This window comes from Chroicocephalus ridibundus, chromosome 5 (assembly GCF_963924245.1).
Source record: "Chroicocephalus ridibundus chromosome 5, bChrRid1.1, whole genome shotgun sequence".
In the NCBI taxonomy this organism is placed as follows: Eukaryota; Metazoa; Chordata; class Aves; order Charadriiformes; family Laridae; genus Chroicocephalus; species Chroicocephalus ridibundus.
Window position 1 is genome coordinate 26,543,638 of NC_086288.1, and position 17,929 is coordinate 26,561,566.

Genomic DNA, 17,929 nt, shown 5'->3' on the forward strand with positions numbered 1-17,929 from the left:
CTTGTTTTCTTCAAAAAAAAGAAGCAGAATATTCTCATACCTCTGCACTTTGTACCAAAAGCGCAATGCAAAAAATTCCCCTTTCCTCACTCAGCTTCATCTGGCAGCAGCAGATGAGTGAAGACAGCTTTAGCTGAATGGAGACTCAGTTACTGTTCCTTGTGTATACAAATGACAACTGAGCAGGTAATTAATGAAATTCACTAAAATATAGCACCATGCCAAGTTAACTGCAGCCTAACTGCAGGGTTGAAGACAGAATTTCCACATACAGCTGTTGCTCTGGCGCACCCATCTCTCCGTACACGCCAGCGCTCACACCCACTCCTTCCCCATAAGCACTCCAGTTGTCTCCTGCTCGGCCATCCCCTTCTGTCCGCAAGGATCTCCTGCCTCTCCCTGGGCTCCCTCCAGGCCAGAGGCCCCAGCTCCCTGCCCCTCACCCCAGGCTCTCCCTGGGCACCCCCTTCCCTCTCTGCCCTCCGCTCTCCCATCCCTCTACACCAGGAGTTCAACAAAACTACACCTTGACTCTGCCCACGGTTTTCTTTCCCACCTCGTTCCTCAGACTGTGCATCTCCTCCTGGTGGCAACTCATTCACCCGTTTATCTTCCTTATCTCTACTCTTCTCCCCTTTTATTCTGAGTAACAGTGTTTTTCAAACTGCGCTGAGAGAATGAACAGACTCTATCATTTGCTTGTAACATGCCTGGCATTATATTTTCCCAGTATCGCTTTATTCCCCCACCTCCTTCACTCCTCATCTAAAACATTTTGTAACATCTCACTCAAAAGCTTTCTTTGTAAGATGTAAAACACCGAACGCCACAACCTTAGTCAACAAGTGGAACTCGTTGCAGTGACTATACAACACTTATTTGGGAATTACTTTATTAAAAATAAACTTACACTGAAGCAAAGTCTGAAGTCATTTTCAGAAATTAAATTTTCAGCATTCAGAAATAGCCATCCACTTATATAAAACATACATTTTTCAATAAGGCATTTGAGATGCTTCCTCTGCTAAAAAAAGGGAGGGGAAGGATACATTTACAAATACAAACCAAATCTGCTACCACTTTACTTAAAGTTTACCAAAGATGGCAACACATTTTTAAAACCACAAACATTTTGTTGCTTTTATGCTATTGTTTAGCTACTTTCATGGCATCCTGTGAAAATTTCAGTGCATCTGGAAGGCATGAAAGGCAGGTCTTTACTGTCATTTCCAACACCATCTTGCATTCTGGCAGACAGTGACATGGTTCCACCTTCGCACCAGTGTTTTTAGCTTGTCACACTATGCAACATTTGATTATAGGTATCATCAAAAACCGCATCTCAAAGTACTATTTGTAGAAGGATAATTTTTGAAGGATAGTTTTCAAAGATGACATTTTAAACTAAACCCAGCAGGCAAAACGAGCACAAATATGTACAACTCCACATACTTTGGAATTGTGTGAATTGTGTCTTCTTTGGAATCTGTAAAAAAAAAAAAAACCCAACCAACTAAAGTGCTTTTCAAATGTGTCCTCATTGATTAAAAGGACAGGTATTTTATAAAAAAGTGATCAGTTGCACACCAACATCATTATGGTGCTTAAAGAGGCATTTCAACAGAAAGATAAATATTATCAGCACTTAATTTTAGCTTTGCAATTAAGCATTATCATTTTAAGAATTTCCAGACGAAAGTACACAGAGTCTATTTATTCATTGGAAAACATAAAGAAATAAGAGCTTATTACTCCAATACTGTCAACATCTAGTGCAAGTTTTCTAACATTGGTACCAAACTCTACTTTTTATTGTGCTATGCGGTTTTCAAAAATTTCATACAAAGAAAAAATTTAACATGAGCAGGGGCTAACCTATAAAGTCAAAAGTTAGCCCATGTAAGAACAGGAAGTTCTCACACAAACAGCAGGGTACCTGACCAACCAAATACATCATTCAGAAATAAAGCCACTCTGTTGTTCAAAACAGCTAACAGAAACCCTTAATTTAATCCAAACCAAGTATCTTACAGTCTTCGCTAGGCACTATCTGGCTTTTAAAACTTCAAGTTAAAAAGTGACAAAACCAGAGGTTAATTTATGCTGAAGAGCTGACTCTTCTTTTACAATTTAGGTTTAGTTTCTGCTGTGGAATACCCAATTCCACTTTACAGTCAATTTCACATTCTGCTCTTGTAAACTTGGCATTAGGAGGACTGCTACTGTTCTCTAGATCTCCAATAAGGGGCGGGGGAGGAATTCCTTAGAAGAGTATATATTATTTCATCTGATACGAAATTCTGTTAGATCAAAAAGTATATAAAAGAGATTTAAGGATGACTAAGAACAATTATTTAGAAATTGTTACATGTCCTCCAAAAGATCACTTTCGATGTTTGAGAGATCTTTCAAATAAAAGGCAAGACTGAGTGCCCCCTTCCAAAACACCTAAGAACAAGCTTTCCTTGGCAATTGGTTCAACAGCGCACTAAGCTTCAACAGCACTAAGATTCTGCATGTGAAGAGAGGAAGGTACTGAAACACTTAATACTGAATGAACTACAGATCTTTTTACTCCATATAGAAGATAACAGAGAAAGCCTTTATACTCAAACCTCAAGTTTGTCAGATTCCTCATGTTCCATGCCTAAATGTATAAGACCTGTATCTGCAGTGACGTATTTGAAATAAGACTCCAGTTCCCAAAACCAAACAGGTTGTGGCAGTATTGTCCACAGTGCCTGTATATGAAAAACCTGAGTGCAAGCCCCAAATTCAGGATTATGCATTTAGAGTTTTCCCCAATGAGCGGGCTGTTGGTCTCATCCAGGCTGCAACCAGAGAACAAGATGTCATTGCTGACGTGGGTAAAACAGCGAATGTGAAGTGGCAGCACAGATGTCATCTTGAATATCTGCTTGGCACCACAGAGAACAGACTTCTGTTTCTTGTTAGGGAAATCTGCTCTCATTTATACTCTGAGATAAAACATCTGCATCCAGACGCTGCACACCCCTTTCATGTTAAGAACAGGGTAATTTCAAGGATTCACTTGGCCTCCGAGCCTGGGGGTTTAGAGTTGGTAACTGATTGTTTATAGCGAGCCCTGATATAAACAGGATCCAGGAATACAGATTGATTTGATCCAATCTACACCTATGAGTTACTTGCAAGAAAGAATCCACCAAGGTTAAAAGAAGCATCATTTAGTCATTTCCCTAAAGTATTTGTTATTATTTAAGCTTAGTTATAATGTTTCTTTACACAGAAAACGCTAATAGCCTCTCATTCATTAATCCTTTTGATATTAGACGATGTCCTTCAGCCATTTGGTAAACTAAATGTTTATGTACTACTTTTACCAAAATAACAATGACTATTTGCTAAAGCATTAGCAGATGTTTTGGACCGTTCTCCCATAATTAATATTTGACAAAATGACAGTAATAGCTTATAGACAGAAGGGACAAGCCCAGCAAGTTTTAATATCAAATTGCAAACTATGCTGTCAGTTCATTTATGGAATGCAACAGCTGACAAAAAAATCTTTTATTTCCAGAAGTGTAAATGGATCGTTCTCACTGACTATGAAAGCCTATGTGGTTGGTGTTTTTCTGTAAAGAAAGTAACAAAATAAGCTGGAAACAAAATAAAGCTGGGTTTTAAAAGTGCAGTATTTCTTTGTTTAATCTTCTTTGATGTTGTATCATTTCTTCAAAGCTATTATATTGAATGGGCATGGAGCTAAAGTTAGACCAAACCTTCCATCCATAGATGGCTTTGCAGCATTTTCAGGATACAAAAAGGTAAAACTTTGCATTAGACTTGCAAAAATTAAGAACAGCTCCATTTTTGCCAACTGCTCTCCCATGCACACACGTTTACCTAAAGAACAGTTAGAAGAGACGTGTTACTGGTTTCATACTGTTGATCCATTTGTTAACACACATGCAATTCCTATGCTACATAGTCCAAACACAGAAAGGCTCAAGCTACTATTAAGCATGAACCCTGAAGCTTTGGTCTCCTGTATTTCAGTCTAAGCCTTGCTCAGCTGTACTGCTTCACATTAACAGCACATACATCCACAGCAAAAGTATTATCAAAGGACAATTTGTAATTCCTCATTTCTGCCTGGCAACTAGAGACTTTAGGAACCCAATCTGTTTTGCAAGCCACCAACTGTAATAATAAAACAACTTCTGTACTTGGCCCTATGCACAACTTTTACATCTCACACCTCCCAGGCCCTACGCTTGAGACACCACCACCACCCCCAACCATCTACGATGGTATGTGGATATCTTACCCATTCCAAAAGGAATGAATGCCTCTTTCTTAATTAGCTGTCCATTCTCATCCAGAAATCTTGATGGTTGAAATTCATCTGGTTTCTCCCAAATGTTAGGATCTCTGTGTACTGACCACAAGTTGGGCACGATCACACTGCCCTTCGGAATAGTATATCCCTGCAGCACTTTAAACAAAAGCACAGAGACAGAGGATCTGACAAGTTGCTAGAATATAGGAGACTTATTAAAAAGACAACTAGAAGATGTCACAAAAATTATATGGATCCCTAGCTGTGGGCTGCAAATGTAGCAGCAGCTTAAGGCAAAGGTGATCTCTGCTGGCCTGCCTGGGTCAGAATCATGCAAGGCCAGAGCAGCTGGAAAGACATCAAGTTACACCAACAGCATCCTGCAGGGAAAAGGCAGCCGCAATCGTTAGAAATGCACCCTGCTGCACGGAAGCGCTGAGATGCAGTTTCCTCCTGTTCCTGTCCCGTCACAGAGCCCCGACACAATGAACATGGAGGTAAGGAAGAGGGACAGGTTTTGAACTGTTATGACAAAAAGGTTTTGAAGTGACTAATCTCATTTCAACTTGTTGCACATCACTGTCCTGCAAGCCAAAACATTTTAAAAAAGCGTATCAGTTCAGTACTGGGTTTGAAAGTCAAGTATTGCTACCTCCCATTCACTTTACCCAGTTCTCAGCTATATTTATGAGAATGTATAGTCACCAAGACAATCTGGAAAAAGATATTTATTATTCTTTTCCGTAGATGTGGAGCTCAATGGTAGAAGCCTTTCAAGCTTTAGCAAACCGATTGCTCCGAATTGATGTTTTCAGACCTGTGTGTCAGATGGCCAAAAACAACTCTGCTGTTTCAGGTGCAAAGGTGGAATCTCAGCTGCCAACTACCACTAAGCACGTTGATCAACAAAAGCTGACCCCCAGAAAAGAAAGGGCTCTAAGTTAGAAAACTTCTGGATGTTAGGTCAGGCATGCTGCTTAAATAGAGGAGTATCTCAGCCCCATCTACTCTCTGTAAATGCCATTTTCCATGCTTGGGTTACATGTCTAACATGAGGTCTTTGTAAATTCTCACTAGATGCCCCATCAGATCTTCATGCACAAAAGAAACGCTGTATTAACAAGTCTCTACAAACGCTTACCAGCAGTTTCTGAGGCCATTCGAGGAATAGAAAGGGGAACAACTGCAGTCATCCTCTGCACTTCCATAATGGTTGCCTCTGTGAAGGGCATTTGAGCCTTGTGGGTAAGAGAGGGAACTTTGTCACGTCCTAGAACTGCTTCAATTTCTGCATGAACCTTCTCTATTCAACGGGATTCAGAAAAATAAAAAAAAAAAAAAAAAACAAAAAAGATGTACAATACGTGAGAAGACATCATCTCAATTTCATTTGCCTATGCTTCATTGTTTACACAGATTTATCAAAAATGACTGCAAGACGTGATCCCTAGCTGAAATAACTACACCACCATAAGCCTCAAGAATGGTCTCAGTTAAGAACAAAATAACCAAGCACCATCTTGGTAACTCTCAAGAGTAAAGCTACTGAGACAACAGACATTGCTAGCACTTCGGTATTGGAAAAGTACAGGAAAAGTTCTGGTCCAGTACCAAATGTATCCATAATCTTAGTTGAAGAGTTTAACTATACAGTAATTTGAATGGTGAAAACATCAAACTTCTGGCCTGCATTACAAAAAAAAGAACAAAAAGAGACTGCATGTAGCGTGTGCCTGACCTGACCTCTGTCCCTGGGGAAATCCAGTTCTCAGAACTGGGAAAGGTGGTAAAGAGATGGGAAAGCTTTTCATGCAGCTGCTTTAGATACTTCATTCTGGAGCAGGAATTATGGTGCTGTTACTGCAAATGTTGAAGTCATTTAACTTGTTCTTGTTTCCTACTTTCTATTCACAGAACCTAAACTCAGCTATTTCCCAGTTCCCCCAAAAGGCAGCAGCAGACGCTCCTTCCCCGACACAGCCCTTCTGCAGAGGAAAACCAAAGTTAACAAGCTTATCTCCCCTCTCGTTCACGTGAGGCACAAAGTGTCAAAGTAGTTTTTTGGCCCTTTCCTCTCACTAAAGGCTCAGCATACAAGTAATTCTCTTCCTAGAGGTTTCCAAGATGCAAGATTTGCTTCACCCATGTACAGGATGATGCGCCTTTTCTTCCAGGTAACTTGAAATCTAGATACACAGTATAAAAGACACTCTTGAAAGAGAAGACTTCAAAACTACCCTTTAATCAAAAATAATGAAAGTCAGTTTTCATTTTTTACCCTTGACATCATGAATATTTTGTGGTTGTCTTGCTTGCCTTTTCCAAGATGCAGAATCAGAATTCAGTATCAGGTTGCTGATACTCTGAGTTTCTGCCCTTTTCTCTCCTTAGCACTGATTCAACATTAAATAAAAGCTCAGTGCAAAAAAAATTTCTCTGTTTTCAGAGAAATTTCTCTGCATTCAGAAATACCGTACAAACTGTATTCCATGAAGAGTTGCTGCCACCTACTGGGTTTGCTACGAAAACAAGTTCTCAAATGAACACACAGTAAAAAAAAACCTCGACAGCAAGGGATGTGCTAATGGTGTGGCTCTCAAGCACCTGCTTTGTGGGGTTTTGCTACTTTTTTTAATGGCACATTATAGCCCTGTATTCAGGTGTGCACGTCCACAGTAATTTAAACGAGTAAAATTTTCAGTATTAAAAAAACAACAAAAAAAGAGACTGTCTCATGCCAAACGTCACACCAGCATTTTACACTGAACAACATTTCTTCCAAGTTTGTAAAGGTATGTGGAACTATACAGAAAGCAGCCAAATTGCTGCTCACATTACCAACTGCAAAAACACAGACTCTTATTTGAACTGCTCCATTACATTTCATGTATTTAAATATCTAAAAATCTCACAGATCTTCAGAACACAAAGACCAAAACCAAGTTAGGGAACAGACCAAACCAAATACTCCCCACTGCCTCCCTGTATGCATGCACACACCCACCTTTCTCTTTTTCCATGTAAAAAGCAAAACTGGCTTCCACAGACAAATACATTCTTTCTGATTTTTTTCCCCTGATAGCCCTTCATTTGCCCTTCCATATCGGCAACATTTGCTACTGCTGAAAGTTACGCAATTCAGGTACTTCCTTTAGGCGTTAAGAGATATGTATTACCAGTAGAAAAAAAAAAAAAAAAAAAAGAGGCCCATAGATGACTCCCAGGCAATCATGACACATAAGGAATGGGGTGCTAGAAGTGAGAGAATCACATTGCACTGCTAAGTGACACACTCTGAACTACTGATCTTATTTATGTTGTTTGACAACAGCCACAATATAAGGAAAGGGGAAATCAAAGATAGGCAACACAACTGTTAGAGATCAGCAGAAGAGAGAAAACTGACTAGCACATGCATGTACGGTACCAGGCAGTAGGAAAAGGGTTTTAAAAAAAAAAAAAAAACCAAACACAAAACTCTTCTAAATCTCATTTGTGTAATTTAGAACATATCTAATTCATGTAACTGCATATCAAGTCAAGCAGTGATAACACATGACCACTAAAAATAAAAGAATAAGCCTATGCAATAAAATTTTATTTTACATTTGTCTCCAGTGGACTCTCTCTCCCATATACTGAACTGATGTCCTATTTTGAAAGCTTTGCCCAACAATTTGTTTGTTTTTTTGCAATAAACTACGATCTTGACCTATTTAAAGAGATTACTCCAGTCAGACAGGTGCTGTAAACAAGTACCTATTTGCTTATTTGCAAAATAGCTGCAGCACATGAAAACTTCAAAATCTCAAATACTTGATAAAAGTATTCCAGGTTTATGTTGTTCTTAGAGACCTTAGCAAGAAGTCTGTGCAAAGCAGCGGTCTCTTGGGGAAATGTTTCACTACTATAAACTGAGGTAGAATTACCAAAGTAGACTCTGTCCATCCTGTCAAGGTTTCCAGTCCACATATACTTGACAATCTTTCCAGTGGAAATCAGTTGCTATGGAGGACATTAGGAGAAGCTGATGATAAATTAATAAATCAATTGCTTTGTTCTTCTTAAATTCAACCATCTAAATTTGCTAAATAGTACTAATGAAAATGCTGGCTTTGCAACCACATGCAACCTATGCAATAAAATTTTATTTTACATTTGTCCCTAGTGGACTCTCTCTCCCATATACTGAACTGATGCCCTATTTTGAAAGCTTTGCCCAACAATTTGTTTGGTTTTTTGCAATAAACTACGATCTTGACCTATTTAAAGAGATTACTCCAGTCAGACAGGTGCTGTAAACAAGTACCTATTTGCTTATTTGCAAAATAGCTGCAGCACATGAAAACTTCAAAATCTCAAATACTTGATAAAAGTATTCCAGGTTTATATTGTTCTTAGAGACCTTTAGCAAGAAGTCTGTGCAAAGCAGCGGTCTCTTGGGGAAACGTTGTAACAAGACAACCACATGTACTCTAACAAGACTCAGCATAGAGAAATATTTAACCAAAATTAATTTTAAGTCTTCGGTGATGGAAACTTATCCTAAGAAGTCCTGAAGTGCAACTCTAGCAAGTACTATTTTAATATTGTATCTTCCCCAGCACCACTGTTATTTTTTATATCCACAAAAACCTACAAGTCTAGAACTCTGTCACAAACAGTAATCGGACCACAGCACCATTGAATAATTTGGATTGCAAGGAACCTCCGGAGTTCATCTGATCTAAACCCTTACTCAAAGCAAAGTTATCTTCCAAGTTAGATCCAATTCTGAGGGTAGATCAGACTACTCAGGGTCATACCCCACTGAGTTTTGAATACACCCACAATCAAAGATTCTGCTAACTCTCGGGTCAATCTGTTGCAACCCTTGCTATCTTCACAGGGAATTTTTTTTCCTAGTATCTGATCAGAATTTTCTTGTTGTAGACTGCTGCTTCTCTTCCCTCCACTGCACACCTCAGAGGAGATGGCCTCCATCTCCTTAGCATCTTCTCATCAGGTAGTTGTAGACAGCATAAGGTCTCCCCGCAGTCATCTTTCCCTAACACTGAACTTCTGCCTCTCCTCAGGGGCCACGTGCTTCACGTGTTTTTCCTCCCCCCACCATCACCAGCAACCTACCCAACTGCCATGACCTTCAAGACTGATGGGGAAAGGCCTTGCAATGACATCGAGCAGCTGGTGTCATGGACTTGTGTAAGTCCAATTTGCTTAAACTGTCTCTAATTTGATCTTCCTCTACCGTGGGTAGTGCTTCACTTTCCCACATCCCTCCACTAGGGAGGCATAAAAGCAGACCTTAAAACTGAGATATGAGGTAACTCACATATCTTCTATTACTACTATAAGCCTGGAATACCACAATTGCCAAAGCTTTTGAAACACGCTGAAGTTCCCTGGAATTGCTTGGGAAAAATAAAGTTGTCCCAAAACAGAAGAAATGTGTAGACTAAAAGGCAATTTAGATAGTTACTATATAGCACTAACCTAGAGATCATCATAGCAGAGCAGGATAGATGTCTGATTACATATTAACTTTTCAAATTACATGTACACATGTACTATTTGCACTCCAAATGACTTCTCTACTGCTGCTGTTTCCTTCTGTTTCTGAACGTTCATCTAGAGCTTTACAGTTTGGAATAAAACACCTAGAATAAAAATAGCCTTACCTTGTACTTCTGGGTAAAGAGACATGTAGAGCAAGCACCACAGTAATGTGTTGGAAGTAGTGTCTGTGCCTGCGATGAAGAGGTCACCAATGATAAAAAATAGGTAGTCTTCATTAAAACTGCTCTCCTTGTTGTTCTTTTCTTCTTCCGCATGGATGAAGTACATATCAATGAAGTCCCTGGGATTTGCTGTATCCAGTGTGTCCCTGTGCTGTGCAATTATTTTCTTTAGAAAAGCAGTAATATCTAATTCTGTTTTCCTAAGTTCCCGGAAAGGCCCAAAGGGAAGGTAGTACAGCCAAGGGCAGATATTGACCAGGATCATATAGCTGTTCACACTTAGCTCTAGTGCACGGGCCATGTTCTTCAGCATCGTCTTGAACTCAACATCTTCGTAGTTAAAACGCTTGCCAAAGGCCATGGAACAGATAACATTGGACACTGCATTGCGAATGATTGGAAAGGGATTAAATGAATCCTTTCCATGCTTCAACATTTCCTCCTTTATAAACTTCAGTTCCTCAATGATTTTAGGCTCTAAGCTGTGTCTTCCTACTCCAAAATGACGCAGTGTTGAGAGAGAGAATTTCCTCTGTTGCTTCCAGACAGGGCCATAAGGTGCAAAAATAACACCTGGAAGAGAAAGGGAGAGTCTGAAACCAAAATGCTCTATTTTCGAGAAGAAATAGAGAGGCCTGCAACACAAGAGCCAGAAGAGAAGGAAACAATACACAGCAAATCTATCCCAAGCACTAGGAGCTAAAGAACACAAGCTTCTTTGTAACAGCTTAGGGAAATCCTGTCCCTCCTTTTCCCAACCAGTGAAATTAATATAACAGTTACATCAGTATTAGTCTTTGCAAGACACTAATGGATAGAGAAAAGGTACTGTAGATGCCTTAGTACAAATAATAACAATTTTGTAGGAACTGTTACTCTGGGACATATGTTTACTATAGCCTTTTCTCCTTAATGTCCCGAGACTCGAATTCCTTCAGGGAGGCAGAACAGACGATACTGCAACACAAACCAGTTTGCGTTTCTTTTCCCCTTCACATTACACAAACTTCTCAATACTGTTTGCATGTGTACATATTTCTATCACAAGCAAGGTTTTTCTTTAACTTATAATCAAAATGCAGGATATGCATGCTGCAAACAAACTGGGAAGGTGAAGACAGGTTCAGAGACACTTGGCAAAAATCTGCTTGATTTGCATCTCAACAGTTTTGATGCCTCTAGGCACGTAGGTGTTCTGCATGATTGTGTCATTATGAAACACCACTTAAATGAAATCCCTTAGCTTCGAGTATAAGTATTACTCACTTGCAAACAGAAACATCTCTTTTGTTGAATTAACAGACCGCTCAAAAGATATCCCAAGATATCTCAGCGTAACAAAATACACAACCTGCTATTTCTAATGTACTCCGTGGTTAACCTGAGAAAGTTTAAAGTTATCAAAACACAGGCTACTTCTGCTGTTGTTCTTCTAGTAAAGTGACACCAGGTGTTTTTTTTTCTGGGAAAAAAAAAAGTCACTTTATAAAAGCAACATCCACTCTTCCGTCAACTGCAAATCTTTATGTCAAATTTAAAAGAAAGAGAAACAGTCATAAGAAATTAGCAACAGAAAGGTACACCGTGTTTCAATACTTAACACTACCTACATTTCTATTTCAACTTAACGTTCATAGCCCCTAATGCAAAAAGGAGAATAAACAAGTAAGAGATCCATAACAGCTAGAAACAGAAATCTGCAGACATGTAAATGAGATAACTGTAAGCAGAAGGGTCTACAATCCCAAAGGTATAAATAGTTTGGTGCAACATAAAGCTGGTAAACTTTCTAGCCAGATTTTCTGATTACATTATCTACTCATAGAAGGGATGACAGACCAAAGAATACAAACGCATGACCTAGATTCAAAAGCCCTAACCAAAATAAGCATAACATTATGAAGAGTCAGAACAAGCTGAGAATCAGCTGAACTTCATCTTCTCTGCATGAAGACACTTGTTAGGAATCTATTCAAATATCTGCTCCCTGGCACTTCAAAAAGAGAACAAAAAACTTTTCAGATTCCCTTTCTCAAGTGATGTTTCCTGGTAGCGCTGGTGTCCTCAAGTAGGGTAGGTAAAAAAAGGGGCTTATTTGGGTCTGAATTTGGCCAAGAAGCTACTTGGGGTTTCAGGGTTTGTGACTGGAGAAGAAATGTGGATTTCTTGGAACAAAACAATGTTATCACTATTTCTATCCCACAACAAGTATCTCCAAAACAAACTATAGATGCACAGTCTCTTCCCCTTTCTGTCATTAAGAAAATTAGTTTTAGGATCCAAACATCTTCATAAAAAAAAAAAAACAGACCTACTGTCTTGAATGTAAAAAAGACACTCCCGACCACACAGGAAGGCTAACACCACTGACAAATGTCCCTGCACTCAGAGAGTCCCTCCAGCAGTCCTGCACAGGGCATGGCTGCATGGCATTATCTCCTCTGGAGTCCCGAAACCCCAAACTACTGCAGAATACTAATAATTGATTTGCAAATTGGGAAAGAATAACATAGTAGACAGGGTAAGGAGGAAGAAGAGCATAAAGTTAGAATAACAGAGATAAGAGAAGAAAGAAAACTGCGAACTGGATCACTGTCAGGCAGTAATAATGGAATCGTACTTAATCTCTGTGTAACATGAAAAGTCAACATATCCAGCACAGACAACTGTATTCCTAAAAAAACTCAAAACAACAACAAACAAAACAAACAAAAACCCCCAAAACAAAATAAAACAAAACCCCTGAAGAAAATACAATAAAAAATTCCAAAGCAACAAGAACTCAGAATAATCAGGACTTCATGCTCATAACAGAGGGCTAATTTCTATGAACTGATAATGAAAATCTTTCAATACAACCAACAAAACAACACACACACAAAAAACCAAAAAGTTTTTACTTGAAAAATTCAAATCCTTATGAGAAGCAAGTTCTGGCAAAGGCTAACTCCCACCCCGCCAGTTTCTCATTGGTAGCTTTAGTGTTGCTGCAATACTGGGAACACTGACAAATGCAGAATTCACAACATTTAATGACATTTGATGTCTGTATTGTCTATTGTCCACATCTGGATGTGCACAGGGCAGGATTATAACGGCAGATGACCACTCAGACTCCACACGCTCTATGGACTGAGTCTTCGCTACCTCTCATAGCTATAGAATACAAAAATGCTTTACTAAACCAAAAATGCCAAAACCTACTCTTTCTCCCCAATGTAGTATTTCTCCTTCCACAGGTGTATGTGTAGAAGCCTGCAGGTAAGAACTGACCTCTGCCTTCTCCCTTCTCACCGCACTTCCCACCCAGCCAAGAAGGCCTCCCTTCATGTTGTTGAAATGCAGAATTTGCCATTTCTGATACTTGTACTTGCTCTCCCCTGGGCACAATATTTAATTTGCGTCTTACAGGCAATAGAGCCACACACAGTTGAGATAAGACCCTCTTTTCTCCATAGCATACCCTGCAGGTCAGCTTAGAGTAAAGACAAAACTATGACAGAAAACGTAGCTTAAAAGAAAATAGCCCCACAAGTTTACACCAGGTAGTTTGTTTACAGAACAAAATTCTATGAATCTGAAATGGATGCTTACTGACTCAATGCGTCCCGGCGTTGTAGTACCCAAGTCATGAGTGGTAGATCGGAGGTTACATAATCATCCCGCTTCTATCAATTCCTTTCCTAGTTTCCTACAAACACAACTGTCACTGCCCTGATCCTTGGCAACGTCTCACCCACGAACTCCTGAAACTAAGCACGGGAGGCTCACAGACCAAACGTAAGAGGCTACCAGTTTGAGTATTGTAACCCATCCACCTCCTCCATGAACCACACAAAAAGAAACACGTTAGCCCAGAGCTTTCATAGACTCATAGAACAGTTAGAGTTGGAAGGGACCTTAAAGATCATCTAGTTCCAACCCCCCCTGCCATGGGCAGGGACACCTCCCACTAGACCAGGCTGCTCAAAGCTCCATCCAGCCTGGCCTTGAACACTTCCAGGGATGGGGAATATCTGAAAACTGAGGTTAGAAATTTACACTGTACCTACACCATAAAAAAAACCCCAAACACCAAAACCAAAACACAAAGCTTTCAGAAAACACGTATTTCTCATATCTTACCCCACAGGTTCTGCAGCAACTGCCTTCCCAGTAGCACAAAGGCAGCATGCAGAGGTTCGGTCATCTCCTACATGCCACTGCTACACCCAGGTCAGCCCACTGAGAGCAGCGGTGACTTCCAGTGGCTTTTGGAGACCCTCCTCACACAGGGGCCAAGCAGGCCCTGCTGCCTGCATTCACTTACTCTTCCCTTTTCCCTGTTTCCCTTTTCAGAACACGCTACCCCTGTGGTGCATTCTACAATACCCTCACATCTGCGGCAATTCAACTTGTTGCGCCAGCAAACGGAAGCTCGGTACATTCCACAGTCAACTGGGCAGCCCTCATGTAACAGTCCCCCCAGCCTGGGCACAGCTCTGGTGACCTTCCAGATAAAACTAAATGTAAAGCAACATAATGTCCCTGCCGCAGTGCAGAACAGTCAGGCACAGTCCCCGCACTTGGCCGCAGCACACTCCGGACAACAGGCTCCTGACACTTTTAACTTGAAAAGTCAAAAGTGTCACGAGTGGTGTTCCCCAAGGTTTGGTATTGGGGCCAGTTCTCTTTAATATCTTTATCAATGATCTGGATGAGGGGATTGAGTGCGCCCTCAGCAAGTTTGCAGATGACACCAAGTTGGGTGGTACTGTCAACCTGTTTGAGGACAGAAAGGCGTTGCAGAGGGATCTGGACAGGCTGTATTGATGGGCCGAGGCCAATAGTATGAGATTCAACAAGGCCAAGTGCTGTGTCCTGCACTTGGGTCACAACAACCCCATGCAGCGCTATGGGACTGGGGAAGAGTGGCTGGAGAGCTGCCTGCCGGGAAAGGACCTCGGGGTGTTGTTCGACTGCAGGCTGAGTATGAGCCAGCAGTGTGCCCAGGTGGCCAAGAAGGCCAACAGCATCCTGGCCTGTATCAGGAACAGTGAGGTGAGTAGGACTAGGGAAGTGATTACCCTCTGTACTCAGCACTGGTGAGGCCCCACCTCGAGTACTGTGTTTGGTTTTGGGTCCCTCACCATAAAAAAGACATTGAGGTGCTGGAGGGTGTCCAGAGAAGGGCAACGAAGCTGGTGAGGGGTCTGGAGAACAAGGCTGAGGGAGCTGGGGTTGTTTATGCTGGAGAAAAGGAGGCTGAGGGGAGAGCTTATTGCTCTCTACAACTACCTGAAAGGAGGCTGTAGAGTGGTGGGGGTCGGTCTCTTCTCCCAAGTAACAAGTGATAGGACAAGAGGAAACAGCCTCAAGTTGTGCCCGGGGAGGTTTAGACTGGATATTAGGAAAAATTTTTACACTGAAAGGGTTATCAAGCATTGGAACAGGCTGCCCAGGGAAGTGGTTGCGGCACCATCCCTGGAGGGATTTAAAAGATGGGTACACATAGTGCTTAGAGATATGGTTTAGTGATGTTTTTTGTCAGAGTTACGTTGATGATGGCTGGACTAGATGATCTGAAAGGTCCCTTCCAACCTAGGTGATTCTATGATTCTATGACTCCCCTGGAGCATCCAGCCGTGGAAGCTGCTAGCTGTCCTGGCTGCTCTTGTGTCACCGTGTCCAAAAAAGTCTAACAGAGAACATACAAAATTCACAGCAATCAAGGAAAAATAAATCCACTGTGAGCCTGAACATGCAGTTTTATAGCACCGCTAAAATTGATCTAATGTCTAAGTGCTCTTCCCCTTTCCTCCCCCAGTCCTTGCTAAATGTACTGTACCTAAAAACATTCATGCACTATAACAACAACTACATGACAGTGAGATCTGTCTCAGACCAATATCATTAAACCAGTGTCATTAACCTTTTATTTCTTTTATCCTTTAAACCAATTACAGCAATGGCACCTGATTGCTTTTTATTAAACACGATCTAGGTCCCTCGCTTTCCTCTTATCTTTGCTGGGGTAATTCTGGTACAGTAAGAAATTGAAGATAAACAGTTTCAGGCACTTAACCAATAGATTTCTCTGGCCTCCGGGGAGGGAAAGAAAAAAAAAGACAAACAAGTTTCACAAGACCGTTAGCATGTGCACACCGTTAGCACATTAACAAGCCTCCCGGGCCAGCCCTCCTAAACTGAAAGAGGAAAAGTAGTTTTCCACAAACACCGAGATCTGTAACAGACCTAAAGACTAAACGTGAAGAAATTCTAACTGTGGTACAGCCATCACGCGTCTGAACTCCCAAAGCCCTTTTGGTTTTTGTTGAAAGCTAGTAAACTCTCCTCTGACCTATTAAAAACAAACAAACAAAAAAAAACCAAACCAAACTAAAAAAAAGCAAAACAAACAGATGTGCTCAGTAAGTTCTGACAAGCAGAATAAGGCACGGGGCAGCGCACAGGTACTTCGTACCGCTGCCGAAGCACTCGAAATTTCTTCTGATACAGCTAAAATCAGAAAGCCCCTCGGTGACAGACCGGCTGTTGCTAAAAATCCCTGCACAAACGCCATTCGCTTTACCGCAAGCGGAGGGAAAGGGACGCGGCATCTCGGCGCCGGCGATGTGGCCCGTGGCACACGCGGCGGGGATGCTGCGAGTCACCCTTTTCTGCCACCAGCAGGGCAAGGGACACGCACCGCTAGCGGAGAAACAAGCCGACGGCCCAGCCCGCCATCCACGGCACTGAACTCATCCATTTCGGCGCGGCGGCCACCAACCCCCCAGTAGCTCCCGCTCGACATCCTCGCCGAGCGCCGCCCGCCCCGGCAGCCCAGGCAGGCCCAGCAGCCCGCCAGCCCCCCGGCAGCCGGGGCGGGCCCGGGCCCGTGGGGAGCCCCCCCTTACCCTTCTTGCGGGTGATCATGAGGACGATGGGGACGGAGGGCCGGTCGCTGAACACCTCCGCCTTCTGCACCAGCGCCTCCCGCACCGCCCCGAAGGTGTTGAGGACGATGAAGGGGCGGCTGCCCACGAAGAGGCGGAAGACGCTGCCGTACATCTTGGTGAGGCCGGTGAGGAAGACGTGAGGGGAGAAGGCGGGGGAGCCCCGGCCGCCGCCCCGCACCTGCACCGCCCACCGCCTCAGCAGCGGCGGCGGCAGCAGGGCGAAAGCGAAGTTGCCCACCAGCGGCCAGGGCGCCGGGCCCGGCGGCAGCCCCGGCAGCGCCCGCCGCCGCCCCCGCAGCAGCCAGTAGCAGCCCAGCCAGCACAGGGCCGCCAGCAGCAGCTCGGTGGCGGTGGGTGCCCGCAGCAGCCACGTCCACCCGCCCGTGTCGGCCGCCGCCATCCCCTCAGGTGGCGCGGCGGCCCCCACCCTCGCCCCCCGCCCGGCGCGTAGCGGCTTAAGATGGCGGGGGCGGGCGGGAGGCGAGGCCTGCCCGAGCCCTGACCCCGCCGGCGGCGGGGCTGTGGGCGGGCGGCGGGTCCGCCCCGGGGCCGGGCTCCGCTCACGGCGGGGAGAAGCGGCCCGGAGCCTGCGGGGAATGGGAAAGACAGACATTGATGTGCGGGGGACGGGAGGTTCGCAAAACACGGTAGAATGCGAAATTACTTCTTGCAGGGGTTGGGTTTGGGGGCTCGTTTGGGGTTTTTTTTTAGTTTGTGGGGTTGTTTTGGTGTTGGGGGGGGGGTTTTTTATTATTTTTATTTTTCTAGGTGGGGGTATCAAAAGCTGACTCTGCACTTTGGCTTAGTTCAAGTTTAAAAGGTTTCATCAAACATAAGCACATATATGTCCATCTAGTCGTATAAAAAAAAAAAAAAAGAAGAGGGAGTACTCCTCATAACCTCCTAGGACTTAACTTTTTAATGCCCTTTAT

The 17,929-nt window shown here is 42.7% G+C and overlaps 1 protein-coding gene across 1 annotated transcript; it reads right to left on the reverse strand.

The window, feature by feature from the left end:
* Positions 1 to 617: 617 nt before the first annotated feature.
* LOC134516391 (cytochrome P450 2U1) lies at positions 618 to 17,490 on the reverse strand. The gene is made up of 5 exons (XM_063336524.1): positions 16,956 to 17,490; positions 10,000 to 10,632; positions 5,463 to 5,624; positions 4,310 to 4,477; positions 618 to 3,885 (listed from the first exon to the last, which is right to left on the reverse strand). Exons 1-5 carry the CDS (start codon positions 17,395 to 17,397, stop codon positions 3,707 to 3,709), a joined length of 1,584 nt encoding a protein of 527 aa, XP_063192594.1. The 5' UTR covers positions 17,398 to 17,490; the 3' UTR covers positions 618 to 3,706.
* Positions 17,491 to 17,929: the final 439 nt, after the last annotated feature.